General features: G+C 36.5%; 1 protein-coding gene across 1 annotated transcript in view; it reads left to right on the top strand.

Annotated features, from left to right (window-relative positions):
- NAALADL2 (N-acetylated alpha-linked acidic dipeptidase like 2) overlaps positions 1-15950 on the top strand; it is a 298774-nt gene that overhangs the window by 184176 nt on the left and 98648 nt on the right. Inside the window, exon 6 of the mRNA XM_056498926.1 lies at positions 14046-14189. Within this exon, the coding sequence (XP_056354901.1) occupies positions 14046-14189 (144 nt within the window). The remainder of the gene's footprint in view (positions 1-14045; positions 14190-15950) is intronic.

The raw sequence follows: 15950 nt of genomic DNA on the forward strand, positions 1-15950 counted from the left end.
AACTAATCCATAGTATCTGTAGTTTAATTTCTTCTTGCCATTTCAAGATACATGTACACTGTTCATCAGAAATATTTCTGTGAAATTTTAGGGCAGAATAATCCAATAAATTATAATTGCAAGATTAACTTTGTATGTAATCCAAGCCAAGTAATTTTGCCACCCAGCTCATAATTAATTTTAGAGCATGTACTGGAAATTCATTGGTTCTTGATTATCATTGGTGCTTGTGAAAGAATTTTTCTAGAATTTTGCATTTTAAACAAATACCTCCAGGCTATTAATTGTGGGTGTGTTCCATATAGAGTGCCAACCTGTAGAATCCTCTGGTGTAGCATTCACTGTTCTTTTTAAATTTATACAGACAGGAAGCACCACAGCTGGAAGTATCCTTGGTATAGAACTTCATGGAGCAACACTTGAGCTAATGAGGGGCTTGTATTTATAGACGTTGCTCTGAAGAGGCACTCAGAGTTTCAGAAATTAGTCTTAATTATTTCAGACTCTTGATTATTCAGTGGACTGTGTTCTTTTCTGATTCTGAAATTTCCAGCTGCCTGCTGCCAGCTCTGATTCAGGTAGTTGGCTGTTGTAAGTGTCAAGTTTTCTGACCATAATAAAAATACATAATATATAACATATAAAATAATAAAAATAGAAATAGTTTCTGCTGCAGGGGACAAAGAGGGTTCTGGCAGGTTGTGCAAAAGGTGCCATCTGTGTATCTCAGTGTGTTTATGGTTAAGAAAAGGGTTGGGAGGATGCACTATAGACTTTATTACCTTGCAGGAATTCTTCCACAGCAGTCATGTCCTTCAGGAGCTGCCCTGAGTATGGAGTTAAAGAAGTTTCATTTTCTCCTTTGTCTCAATGAATTCCTGGGAATTCTTCAGGGGAAGCAGAACCTTGGTCTGCTGAGGTTCCTAATGCAAGTTCCACACACACTGAATGTGGCCAATACTTGTCAAAAAAACCCACAGATTTATTCCAAAACCTCTGAGTAACATTGCAGAAGATAATTTTAAGAAGCTTTTGATCTAAGTGGAATGACTTTATAATGTCAACCCTTGGCATGAGATATGCATCCTTCATGGAACACGTTTTTAGTTCCAGCTTGAAGAATGTGGCTCCATGCAGAGCCTCAAGAGCTCATCAATATAAAGGACTTCAAGTTGAGAATTGAAAAAAAAACACAACAGTAATTGAGTTATTGGTGGTTACTTACAGAGATTTGTGTTGTGTTGGCTTTCTAGGAACAGAAGAAAATGGTTTAATTTTATATTTCAGTAGCCAGAATATAGAATACCTTTTAGGGTGTTTCTAAGCACCACTTTTCATAGAGGGAACACACTTAAGCTGGAGGTTAGCTAGCAAAATTTGAAATATTTACTTACCTAGAGTAGGAGACAGGAAGTATTGAATACATTTAAAAGAAAGCATAATTAAACCAATTAATCTAAAGCCATACCTTATTCTGCTCAATAAGCTCTGATGGGGAAATTATTATTTAAACAAATTTGCATACATAAAAAAATCTAATTTTGTCATTAAATTATATAGGTTTATAGATACATGAAGTTTCATCAATACAGGTCTAATACTATCTAATTATATGTACAACAGCATTCTGTAAGGAAGATAAATAATAGCCTGTAGCTAATTCATATTAATATATTAAATAAATAAGGTGATTGATTGTTTTAGGTTTCCTTTTTCTGTGTTTTCTCTTAGCCCATTAACACTTTCCAAGAGTCAGTGCCACTTTTTCAATCCTACTCATAGCTAGGATTGGATTTTTGGGAGAAACAAATCAAGTAAGGGGCTGTTTTTTTTTTTTTAAAAGAAGTAGTTTCCTTCATTTCTGTGTTTTGTATCAAATCAGTGCAAGCACCACTCCTTTATACATATATGTGTCTACTTATTTAAATGTATTTATCATCTTCTCAGCAGCTGTCCCTCAGCACTGGTGACTGACTTAGGAAAGTAATGGAACATCTTTCAAGCACCATGCTTCATTCTGAGCTACAGTTTCACTTCATTTTTAGAGATAAACAGGACTCTGAATTGCTTAACCAGATTAAACTGAAATTGAAGAAAATTTAATTTTAATTAAAATAGAGTTGTAGCAAAGCAATGGCTCATGCTTTTTCGTGTAGTAAATTTTTGCTTGTCTCACAACATTAAATACCTTTTCCATGTAATTATTGTGTTGCTCTTTGTGCAAAAGCCACAAATGGAGTAAAAGCAAAGTAGAAAAGATCAATTCTACTTACAGCCTAAGTCTTTTTGCCCTCTGATCTGTTATTACTTAAATATTAGACTTGTCTACTGCATTGAGCTGCAGGCAGTGAAGTTGGTAGCCTGATATTGTGTAAAGGGGTACTTGAATATTTTGCCATATAATGAGCAGTGATGGACAACTCAACTGCAGAGCCTCTTGTGTCTCCCTTGTGCACCAGGTTTGAGAATGAAGTGTTGACTGCATGGGAAAATCATATTTGATCTTTATGTGGCTTTAAATATTTGTTTCTGAGCAGAAAACAGATACTTGAGGGCAAATTGCAACTTTCTTACAGCACTATTGACAGGAAATAGTTTATTATAAAGCTGCAAATGTTAGTTTGCAGTCTTGCATGAAATACAGTACCTGTGGCAATAAAGAATGGTGCTACATGGTGTAGAGGCAATCACAACATGAATCATCTGTCACTTCAACAGTGCCAATTGAATTTACAAATGTGGCATCTATTTATTTCTACCAGTACTGAAAAGGAGACGAAATGAAATGGAAGTGATGATTACTTGTGACACATTCCTTTTATGAAAATAACTTCTTTAACTCGTGTTGTTGCAACAGACCATGTGTTCTTTTTATTTGTATTTCTTTCAGTGAGCCATATTTCTGTCTATTTCTTGGGGCTTTTAGCTATCAGTATGATGGAGTTGTGAGCATCTACTACCTGCAGTAGAGCTGTGGTGTTGGCTCACCAGATTTATTTGAGTGTCTTTGAGTAACTTCAGGCAAGAAAGACAATGGAACTGAATTGTGACAGTAAATAGAGCATAGCATGGAGGGCTAGATTATCAAACATGTTTAGACACAAGTGCTGAATGACCTTTCCAGCAGTGATTAAGTGATGTAGGAGGGTGGTGCTGTGCCTTCCTCATTGCAAAACATCTTGGTGAGGTTTGTGTTAACACAAACATCAGCAGCACATCTGGACTCTGCTGGCAGGTGAGATTGATGTGCCCAGACTCTGCTCTCCAGAAACACATCCCTGGCAGCTCAGGGTTCCCTGGTTGATGTGACACAGGGTTGGGGTGTTGTGTGCACACAAATAATTATTGAACCAGAAGCCTGTATGAGATGATTTTACCATAATACCCAGACACACACACACACAAATTATGAGTCCTGAATACTTTGACAATTCAGTTCTATTTCTGTACATCTAACTTCAGACATGTCAGGAGTCTTCTTGATAAATGTAGATGCTCTGGATCTTTGAAACCTTGAGGTCCCATTCTTTAGAGACAGATGTAGGCCTTGGAGATGTCAGGGGAGAATAAATTTTAACAGTAAGCTGTTGAAAGGGAGGATGTTTATTAGAACTGTCCATATTTATGAAGTTGTCAAGACACCAACACTGCAAATATCTGTAAGAATTGATGAATAAATGAAACAAGGAATGTTGTGCTTGATACTAACCTTTAGAATAAGCAAGTCCACTTCTTGGTAGAGTTTTTGTACATAGTTTGATTTATGTATTTTCCACGGGCCTGCATGGTTTTAAGGAAGAGCCAGGACTTCAACTTGTGAAAACAATTTACTTGGTGCAAGCTCTTTGCTAGTACTCACTGTATTTCAGTACCACACCTTTTATAACAACAAATAAATTGAGAATAGAATTGTATTCAGTGGTTTAGCTAAGGTGCAGTTGTTATGAAGAGCAAGATTTGCAAAGGCATTTCTGTCCTTGTAAATTTTATGTTGTTCCGTGTAATGTTTACATTTCATTAAACTTCAGGGTAATGGTCAAAATGAAACCATTGATTTCTTCTCCACTGCTCTTTTGGGATTCTTCTGACCCAAAAGAATCTCTTTGTAGAAACAGGAAAAAGACAGGGGAATGGATTTCCTGCTGTGGCTGTGACCTGAGTGAGCTCTGCACATTTAACACTGGGAGGGAACAAAGGATGGTTCAGTGTTCTTGGAGTCCTGTGGCAAGACCTGGGCTAGGAAGGGAATGTTCTCTGAGGGAGCTGCAGAGAGTCTGGCCTTTTTATTCCTCTTTAAAGGAGAAGGGATGTCAAGTGAGTCAGGGCAACACATTTGTGTTCATTATAAACAATGCTCTGGGTCTGCCTAGAGAATGGGAAAAAAAACTGTGGAAATTCCCTGCTAATATTTTGCTTCTGAAATGTGATATTTCTGCAAAATAACACATGTAGAAGCAGAAAAAAAATTAGAACATGATGCCTATTTTTCAGTAATTTGGTTTTGGTTCATAAAGTTCCTATTGTTTTCCATGTTCATTTTTCATTGTTATAGCACAATATTTTCTCCTTTATCGTTCCAACCATTTTATTCTGTTCTAGCATTTGGTCTTTTGCAGGTCATTCTGTGTTTAAAAACCTGAGATCCCAAACACCACTAACAGGTTCCTCCTGCATTATTTTATATATGAATATAAGCTAACAAAAATATTTATTTCTCCCCAGAAACAAACCTTGGCAACACTATTTAAAATTAGTTTTCAGTAACAATTCAAATTGCAATATACTTTTCTGCTGAATTTTACTAGCTGTAATTTGCAATATTCTCCATTGTGTTTGTGGAAATGTTTTTCTTATTATTTAATTTGAAAAAGAATCCTAAGTTTCATTTTTTAAAATTAGGTGTAGGAATATATATATTTATCACTGACTCATAATTTAAAACATGGCCTGAAATGCAATATTCTGAAATGATGCTGCAGCTCTACTCTTCTTCAACAAAGAAATTTTTTTCAAGCATTGCCTTATTTTTGTACAAATTTTCTTTACTTCTGATCTTCCTGACTCAAATTCTCCTTGAATTTCAGAGAGTTTAACCTAAATGTTAACCAGTTCCTCAACTCTGTTATTTGAACAAAATGATTAATTTTTCATGCTCATCTCAGGTTACACAAGCTCGTTTGAGGATGCAAAGCTCCTTACAAGAGATGGTTCAGAAATCATTTAGGGCCAAGGACTCTGTTTGGAGTTTGGAATGAATATTCACAGAAAATGTGCTGTTGTGCACAAAATAAAATCCAGTTCTCCTGGGTGTTGGTAATCACCTTCTGAAGCTGAATCCAGCAGCAGCACGAGTCAGCATGAGCATAATAAACCATTGCAAATACATGAGCAAGTTATTAAGTAAATTAAATACCAGTGTTTATATCTCTGAGGAGCGCTGCAAATAGATTATGGTTTGTTTGTCTCTGTTCTGTAATCCAAGAAATAAACCAATATGTGTTACAGGGATTTCCAGAGATTCTGAATTTTAGGAATTTCTGAGCATAGCTCTTTCTCCTCTCTGTGCTATCAGCAGGATTAATAGGGGTCATGAGAACACCTGTATCTTCATTTCAGAAAACTGTCATTTACCAGGATATTTCTTTTTCTTCAGTAATTTTAATCAAATTATTACTGGTACATGACCACATATATCTACTTTATCTGATCTTGTGTGTGAAAGATTAATAAAGATGAACTGAGGACTTGGAACCCTTCCATTGCAATCTGACTTTTTAAAACCACTGATTCTTCTCTGTATTTCTTTTGATTGGGTGAAAGCCCTTTAGAATAAGATAAAAGCAGATAGAGAATTCTGTTTTTTTAAACTTCTTGTATGCCTTTGATACATATAGTCAGAATTTAATGTGAAAATTAGCATCACTGCAGCTCTAATTGCACGCTCCACCAAAACAAAGCTAAATGATATTAACATATTTTGCATTGCTAGACATGTATTATTAGTAGATTTATCTTCTTTTACAAATTTTTTGACATTATTATCGTGCAAGTAAAATTAACACTGCAGTTTCTTTAAACTGCTAAAACAGCAGATGCATATTAATTATTTATCATTTCCAGCCAGACTATCAGAGGCTTTCTTTTTTTTAAATGGTTTCCTTGGAGGATGCTACAATTCTTTTAAAAAATAGATAAAAATGATAATATAAAGATTTTTCAGGGGTTTTTTTAAATCTGTAAGAGGCTTTTGAATTGATGTGCATATCTAAGTGTCATTCTGTGTTTGGGAATGACTTTGGGTCCTAGAGGACATGGGTATTCCCTGGAATTATGGCTTGAGAATAGAAGGCTTTGGGTTAGTGGAGGAATTCCTGCCATGCCTTTCATCTCCTTGTCCCAGGTAACCTCTTACTCAGCTCATTTATTTCAGAGCACTGATTTTTAAAGTGAGCTAATCTAGTTCCTTCTATGACTCCTGAAACAACTGTGCTGGCACAATTCAACTGTGGTGAAGCCAAAATTCAGTGGTGTCAAACAAATCTGGAAGAATGCATCAGAGATGTTTATTACTTTAAGAAAAGCATCCTGGAGCACTGATAACATATGCAATTTTATTTCATGTCGTCCTCCAAATATATACAGACAGCATGTGATTGTGAGTCATTGCAATGTTTACTACATGCTATAAACAAAATTATTGTCATCCTAAACCTGTCACTTTCAGTGTTTTCTTACAGATTTTCCATCTCCATTCCATTCCTTGCAGAGCACTATAGGGCTTTTACTATTTTTAATAACAATAAATCTCATTATTGTGAGTAAACAGGAATCTGTGCTTGTTCATAATCAGAACAAGGATGGTATATGTTACCTGATGTGTGTTCTGGCAGCTGCAAACCTATTTTGCATAAAGAAAGACCCTTATTTGATTATATTTAGTCTCCATCATCACTGGAGGAAAGGAAATCTTTATCAGTGTCTCATTTCCACCCGTTGTTTTTTCCATCTGTGGTGGCCATCACCAAGGTTTAGTTCATGAGAGAACAAGCCCCAGGACCAGCCTGTTAATGTGCCAGAAGTTCCTTATTTCTTGAAGAGGTTAACAGAAAACATGCTGTGTGCTCTCCTTGCTGCTGTGACTCCATGGTCCCACTCCCCTGCAGGGTTCTCTGCCTTGGCTGCCTGGATCAGGAGGGAGAGAATTTTTTTTTTTTTTTTTTTCTGATGGAACTGATAACAAATTCCATAATGTGCTTGGCACTTGAATTGAAAATGTCCTGTAATATATCAGTTTTAAAAGCCACCTCTGCCAAGCTTAGTTCATCAGTTTGATTTGTGTTCCCTCCTGCACACACACACACACACACACACACACACACACAAGCTCCCAGGTTTCAGTTCAAGAACATCCTATAGCTAATAGCCAAGGAAATATATTTTTTGAGAGCAACAAATGGGTACATTTCACACATGGGCTTTCAGATGAAGGATTCCTAAAGTAGTTTTCCCTAAGATAAAGATTAAAAAAAAGGAAAGTCCAAGTATGTGTCTAGTACTTAACTATTTGGATTGTACAGTTATTCTGAACATCAGAGCTATTGCTTCAATTGGATTGTACTCCACTGGATTAATACCTCTACATATTTTAGGAAAATAAAACATACCAAATTATTATCCAAATTAGGATTTGGATAAAATGGTTGCAGCAGTTTGTGGTCAGCTTTTTACATGGCTGATGGTTCTCAGTGTTTCCAATTTTCTCATCATTGGTTATTTCTACATTGATTATTTCTTACAGTGGGTTGTAACTATGGCTTTGAATTTAATGACAGTAGAAGGTGCTAAGCAGATGTTCTGCTACCAAGAATACTTCAAGTAGAATCAAAAATTAAATACTGAAGTATTGAATATGCTGGTTTGAATTCACTATGTATGGCAAACAGTAAGTTTTGCAGAAATGCAAATTTCTGATTATTGGATTTTTTAAATCCTATTTTCTAAAGCATCAAGAGATACTTATTTTTTTGTCTTGTGATCCATAAGACTTCTGTCAAGCCTTTTAAATACCCACCACTACTGTTAAAATGTTTTAATTTTTGTCACATGGTCAAACCTGCTGTCTTTTGGTGGAGAGTTTCTTTCAGTTCAGTAGTGAGCCAGGCACAGGAAAAGCTGAGAGTTGTCTTGTCCTTTCTCCCCTGTTCTATTCCACTGTTAGTAGAACATAAGAATATGTTCTAGCTGTTTGTAATATGTGGAGAAATGCACTTTCCTTTTCACGACTTAGTGGTTACACAATTGTAGGATACTTACAAAGGAAAAATTTTACTTCCTGGCAATTGGTGTGGAAATGTTATGTAATGTTGCTCTATTTTGGCCACTTCTATGTCATTTTAATTATCAGCCAGTACAACGAGCTAAGTGGAAAGGGGGATTCAAAATGTTGAGAGTATTGTGAAAAGTTGTTTGGTTTTCTTTTTATTCTTGCCATTTTATTAAATATGCTCAGAAAGGAGCAGAGAAGTTAATGAGATGGTTTTGCATCAGTGTCAAAGCAGTTTTGCTTTTACACAATACATGTGTTGCTTCTTATTCTATGTATCTTAAAAAGAAACAATAGTGACAGTATTTTTAAAGTATATTAAGTAGGCATTAAGACAAGAGTGATTTGCAGTGAGAGAGAGGGGAGTGGTTTTTTTTTTTTTTTTGGCTTTCATTGTGCTTAAGCACATTTCCTTGTGAGGGAGTGAAAAAGATGACAGCAAGTTCTGGAGGGTTTGAGTTTTTTTCTATTAACTATAGAATATTTAGGTTTAAGGATGGCAGAAATCTGTTTAAAGAGACAGTCTTGAGTAATACATACACAGATTTGCATCCAATCCATTGACAAAATGTTATGTAAACAGAACACAGTGGATATACTCTACAAAGCAAACCAGAATTTCTGTAGGGTTCTGGTTTTCTTTTTGTATCAGTGGATGTATTATTAGTAGTATTTGGGGAGTTCTTCACAGGTGGTATCGTATCTTCAGTTTTCTTTAAAACTTGTTAATTCCTAATGTCATGAGAATGTGATTTTTTTAATGAAAGGTGTTTTTAAAGAAATCTTTTTAACTATCAGAAATGCTAAGACAAAACTGAAAAACATTTTTTAGATCCTTTCTGAGAAATGTCAGTAGCTTGTTTCTCTTCTAGGTGATGCTCACTGCCTCTCAGTTCTGTATTTTCTGTAAATGTTCATAAACCTTTCACAGGCACAGCCATCTTCCTCACCCATATCTCCAGTCACTACATAGTTCTAAGCATCCCCTGTCCATTTGTGGCCATGCATCCTGAAATGCAAGCTGCCACACCATGCTGTTGTGATTCATCATCTCATGCTCCATTGCCTCCAAAGCTGCTTTCAGAGACCTTCCTCGTGGCTGTTGTTAATGTTTTTCTCTTCCTCCATATTTCTACCAGTGGCTAGTGAAGCAAAGCACTTCAAAACAGGCATATTTTCCACACTGCAATTCCAGTGGATAATTCATAGAGAACTGAATAAAGACATAGCAGGAAACTGCTTGTTACCAATTCTACTCTGTAGGCACCTGCTCTGGGTTCTGCTCTTGGCAACTCTTTTTCTGTGCCAGTTATTTTTTTGCTTTTCCTTGCTGATACTTGAAAGTCTGAAGTTAGGGTCTTCTCCTTGCCATTAATAAAATCCATTCTTACTTCCATTTTAAACACCTTGAGGTATTCAGCACCATTTTTGTTCGAGGAAGAGGTCCCTGATTTAATATGCAGAAAAACCTTTATGTGACTTTGAGCAGCTGGGGAGTGCTTTCCCAGAATTTCCTGTTCATAACTGCTTGCAGAGCAGCACCAGTTTTTCTGGGTCAATATTCTGACTATATCCATTTTCAGCAAGAAATAACAGAATGAGTTTTTTTGTTCAAAGAGAAAATTTAGGAAGGCAAAAAATATGTCAGTGACTTTGTGAGGTGTCACAGGTGGGTGCATTTTCTAGCAGAGGTTAAGTGGGATGTGTAGGCTTAATTGAAGGCTGATTTTTTTGAGTTAGAAGAGTCTTTCTTAAAAATGGACATGGGGACAGCATTGTAAGCTGCTGAAGTTTTAATCAAGTAGATGCTGCATAGCAAAATTATGGTGATTAGCAGTCGTGGTGTGAGTTCAGTACCCAGAGCCTTCCTGTTGTAGGTGCTGCACAGCTCCTTTCAGCTTCTATCTTTGATTAGATAAAAGCCAGGAAAACCACAGCTAACCTGATTTTTCAGAGAAATAGGAACAGATCATTGTGACTGGCTGCAGGACAACCAGTGGGAGCTAACAGCTGTTGAACATTTACCAGCAAAGGTAGGGGGGAAGCTGTGCCCAAGTTCAAAGCACAAATAACATAAATGTCTATGACATGTCAGTTTACACATCTTTGGGTTTGTCATGCTTAATATAAGATCAAGTGCTGACAAAGGACAGTGCAGAATGTGCACTGGGAATGGATAAATGTAAGAATGCCTCTTTCACAGGAATGCATTGCACTGACTGTTCACTTCAGGCAGAACCATCTTATTTGACCAAACACACACTGTTCTGTCTTTTATGCTCTAATTTATTCCCATCACGTGCTGTGAAGTCCTGCTTGGAGTGCCTATTTTCAGCATAAAACTGTTTGTCAAATTTCTATTAAGCTTAAGGTGAAAAATTAATGAGCCATTCACTTCAGATATTTCAAAACTAATAGTGCTGTATTATTAATGCAGCAGAAAGTCAAAGACGTGGGTACGTAATATTATGGCTCGGTGTTCAGTCAGACTATTTTGTCTTTATTTTTGGGGGAACATCATTAAAACAGTGTTTTAGGTCATAGAAGGAATTATTTTGATGAATTCTGTCAGTGAGCTTTTTAGACAGTTTTAGTTGTTAACTTTTTATCTGATCCTGGCAGAAGGTGCCTTGGATAAACACATCATGATGAAATACAACGTTCTATCCAATCTTCCTTTGAATCTGGAATTTAAACAAAAATTAGCAGAAAGCTGATTCCTATAACACAAAACTTCTTAGAGAAATGCAAATAAAAGACTATTTGTATAACACTGAGGAAGCTGTGGGTGAAGCAATATTTTTGGGCTAGAGAAGTTACTAACTCTCTGATTTCTCAGTCTTCAGAAAAGTCACTGGAACAATGATAAAATTGTACTTTTTACTCAGAACTGAGTGGGGTATGATGCACAAGTATTACTATTAAATTCAGAAGTCTCAGTAAATAAAGTGATGGAGCACTGTGAAATGCTGGGCTGCAGGAGTGTGTCCCAGTCTGAGCAGTGTGGAAACTGGTGCTCAAGGTTTATGCTTGCATTGAAAAAGAAAATATAAAACACTGTCACTGCAGAAGAAGGAATTCAGGCCTTAATTTCTGTGCAGAAACTTTTAAAAGATTGCCTCTTTTTGTGCTCCCAAAATTAACTTAATAATTGATTACCATATTTTCCTCCTCACTTTACAATAAGCTCTCTAGGGACTTTCTGAAGTTAATAGTGGCTCTAGGCCTGGCACAGCTACATTGTTAGACTTGCAGAGAAGAAGGAATTCTGCTTCTTGGAAGAGTTTCATGCTATAAAACTAAATTTCATTACCAGCAAAATGTCAAATTTAAATTATCCTTGAAGCATTTGTTGTTCCCACAGATCCTGAGAGTGCTCTGTGCTCCGAAGGGTTTGGCATCCAGCAGAGAAAGTGCCAGCAAGAATCCCCAAGTTATTTCAATGTATTGGTTTCTTTATGAAGTTGCACTGCACTGTTTCACTGTCACCACAGCACCAGACCCATAAGCATTTAAAACCTGGATGATTAGGCTTTAACTAGCAGCCCTGGAAATCTCCAGGTTTTTAAATGTGCACTGGAGAGATTGGTCTTGAATGGTTCACTTTTGAAATCATGATGCACATTGCTTTCCTCAGCCTCCTTAACAAGTGGAAGTTAATAAATACCTGGCAGAGAGAAAGAATTCTTAATTTATTTTTTTTTTAAGCATTTTTTAATATTAACTCCAATAGTGTTTTTTTTCTCAGTTAATAGTTCGTCAAGTTTAGTTACTAGAGAATTTTTTAGAAATTAGTTCTGGTAAAGATGTCAAGAGGTCCTCTAATGTAGCACCTTCCCTCAGGGAGGCATCAGCCATATCTGCATCATTCCTGACATATGTTTGATTACATTTTTCTCTAAAAAGATTTCAGTTTAAGAGATTTTATCACCTGCCTAGGCAAGTCTTTATGAATTCCTCCTATTAGAATTTTTTTCCCCAGATAAATCTGCCCAGATAACTTAAATCTGCCTTTCTACAGATTTTTCTCCCATACTTCAAGCTCCATCTTTTATTGTGAAAGGATTAATTTTTAAATATGGAGAGGGCTTCTCATGTAAGTTGTTCTTGAAAATGTTTCTTTCACAGGTTATTCAGGTATGAAGCCCAAGTTGTGAGTAACTGGAGAGAGGAGAGATTTTTCTCATCTGAAGCATTTTGAGCTTCATTGCCCCTGTAATACAATCTGCAGATTGACAAACACTGGACAGAAAATAATGTCTCAATTGCACATCTCTGATGGACTTTTTAGGATTCTTTTTTGATTGGAGAAACAGACTCTCATAGCTTGACCAAACTCATTTTGCTGTCAGTTTACTGAATTGACAACTTTAAGAGATTTTGAACCCACACCAACTTTGATGAGACAAAGGTTGTTTTTTTTTTTTTAAATTGTATTTTGAACCAGCTTTACCTTTCCACCTAGAAATTGGTCTGATTCTTTCAAACTGAGCACTGATCACCTTGGGTGAACAACACCTTTTGTTTTTCCATAATGAAATGATACTTTGGTCATTGATAATGAAATGAAAGCTTTGGTCAATTTTTTACATTAGGATTAAAGGTATACTATAAAAGGTCTGGTAGTAGTTTTATAGAAATGCATCTGAAAATTGCTGCTGATTGCTGATAGCTCCCTCCCTTTGTGCCTGCAGTCACACGGAATTTAAAGGATGCTTTTGGGTAGTAAAGAACTCGATGCTGACAGGAAATATGGTGTTGGTTTCACAGAGGTCTCGGGGACAGGCTTGTGTTCTGAATCTCTGGATGAAGGTTTGGCCAGGATTCAGCAGGGGCAGGTTCACTGTGAGGCTCTGAGGATGCTGCAGGTTGTGTCAGAGCTGTGCCCTGCCCCTCCTTTTCCATGGTGGGATTCTCATCTGCCACAAGTGTCCCTGCTTTCCATGGGAAGAGATGATGGCCATATTAGCCCAGCTGAAATAGCTGAGAAAAACAAGTGGGTTTTTTTTTTTTTTTTCCTGAAGTGCTTCATAGCATTTCTGTGTGCAGTTAGGCTTTTTTTTTTTTCCCCCCAGTTCTGTCACTTGGTCTCCCAAAATATCTCATTATCTCATCAGAAACCTTTCCATGATCAAATGTTAGACAGGCACATGTACTGAAACTCACATTTTTTTCAGTTAAGGGGAGATTTTAATATTTGCATGAAGCTGCTGATATTGAGAGGTTTGCACTATGTCTGCTTAAGATGTTTTCGTCTGTAAATGAAGTATTCTGATGCTTTCTGATCCACACCTTTCTCCACTCAATGTAGCTGTTTAGTATTCTTATTCCAGACCTCCTTCAGTTGTTCAGTTTTTACTTGAATTTGAAAGTTATTGCTGATCAGTACTTCTGTTTTTCAATTATTCCTTTTACTACACACCAATTTAATTTCTTGTGTTTAATTCACAGTCTAATATCTGCTTGGACTCTTTTAACAGTTTCTTTCTCATGGAACTATTACCCAGATACCATAATATGTACATGTAATTTGTAATTTTTTAGTACATGTTCCTGAAGAAGTTTTTTGGTGTTTTTTTCAGTATTATAAGCACAAAACAACCACTGCTTATCTAAATCAGTTGTTTTAAGCCGTGTGGTAAAGATTTGCATTTTTCAGTTTATGATGGAGAGAAATCTACTTTTCATTTTCTAAATTGCTCTTCCCTTTCTGTTGTTTAAGATGGGAGCTACAGGCAAAACCGACTGAACCTCACAACACTGTTGGTACAACCAATTTCTGCAGTGCTCGCCAGAAAACTCATTTCCCTACCTGAGGACACTGCCCAAAAAGCCAAGTGTACACCCCTCCAGCTGCCAGCTGCAGGTAATGCTTTTCAAATTCCCTTCACCTCTGGGATGTTCCTCACAGACTCCAAATCCATTTTCTACAGCCACACAACTGAGAGGTTTAGCTCTGGCTATGAGTATGCTTTGCTTAGATGCTTTCTAGAGCATTATGAACAGTCTAAAAATTGTGCTCCTGAAATCTGATAGATGGAAGTTGTGGTTTAAAAAAAAAACAAAATAGTAGAAGGCATTGAGCACTAACTCTTAATATTGACTTAGAACCTCCTCTGTGTAGATGCCAGCACTAGGGAGGGTTTGTTAGTGCTGCAGGAAGGTTTATTAAGCCTTGTTGTACTCCTAATAATGTGATTTTAACATTAAGGCAGCAGTAACTATATTATTCTGTGGGGTTTTTTTCTGTCTCTGGAATAGTAACACTTAAATTCTAAACATGCCTCTGTGTTCCTTAATTTGTATATTCTATAGAATAAATAATGTATTGTTAGCTGAACCTTCAGGCAGCTTTTTCTCTAAGTTTCACCAGGCAAACAAGCTAAGAACAAAATACCTTGAGTGGAGCCAGATGGATGCATTCATAGTATCTCCCTAGAAATAATGCTATTAGCAAAGTCACCCAGATTATTGCTTAAAAAACTTATTGCTGATATAGGAAGGGAAAAAAAGTAAGCCTACAGTCTTCCAGCAACGATACTGCACAGTGTTTTACTGAAGGAACATCTTCCAGAGAACATTTTAGATGAGGTGCATGTTTAAACAGTAATTCTTCTGTAAACAGTCTTCAGTTTTGTTTTGTATCTGTCCATCTTTCACAAAAAAAAAAAAAAAAGGTGTATTTCATTTTAATGCCCATTTAAATGAGTTGATTTGAAACTGTGGTCTTGGAAAGGAGGAGGCAAATTAATTTAGCCACTGTATCCTGTGCTACACCCAGTGATGATAACAGTAAAAATAAATTTTAAGGGCAACCAATGTACTGTATGTGCTGTATCCCTTGTTTATTGCTTTTGGAGAGTTACTGTGGAATAGGAGTACAATACAACAAGTCATAAAAAAAGGTTGATTAATTTTATGACTCGTGTTAGCATTTGTTGTTATCCATGCTAAAAAGGAAGGCAGAAGACCTCATGCTTCATGGCTTAAGCTGTTGTGGTTAGGCAGGACAGTTGTGCATGGCTGACTAGATATTATTTAAATGAACTTTTAATTTCAAAAATTAAAAATTCTAAAAATTATTTTCCCCACAATCAGTAGAAAAGGGGAAAAGGCCATTTTGAAAGAAACAAGTGCTTAACCATTCCAGGTAGGAGGCATGAAGCTTGTTAGTACTGAAGGAATTTTCAACAGCTGAAGTGCCTGGAGCAAAGCCTGAATTTGGGCTGGAAAATGACACTCATTTTAGAAAGATAAAAGGCTGCACAATGTCTGTTTCTCAAAAAGCTTTGTCTGGAGGCTGCAGGGCAGAATCACCCTAAAGGGCAGCTTATTCTGCTTTTTCTGTGACAGGTGTAGCATGTCTGGTTTATTTCCCTGAGAAGACAGGAATTCTGTGAGAGGAGAATTTCTGGAAAGAAAGAATATTTCAAGCCAGCAGTCTAGAGAGAACCAGTCCATGTCTGGTTTACTCTGGGTGAACCAACAGCTTGTGTGTGATTTCATGTAAAGCCTCTGAACCACAGAAATCCATGGGGGATTTTTTTCAAGTCTTAATTTACTGAGAAAATAAGGACTATGAGAAGAAGCCTTGTATAATTTTGTAATGTATTATGATATATTTTTC

Source organism: Oenanthe melanoleuca, chromosome 9 (assembly GCF_029582105.1).
Source record: "Oenanthe melanoleuca isolate GR-GAL-2019-014 chromosome 9, OMel1.0, whole genome shotgun sequence".
In the NCBI taxonomy this organism is placed as follows: Eukaryota; Metazoa; Chordata; class Aves; order Passeriformes; family Muscicapidae; genus Oenanthe; species Oenanthe melanoleuca.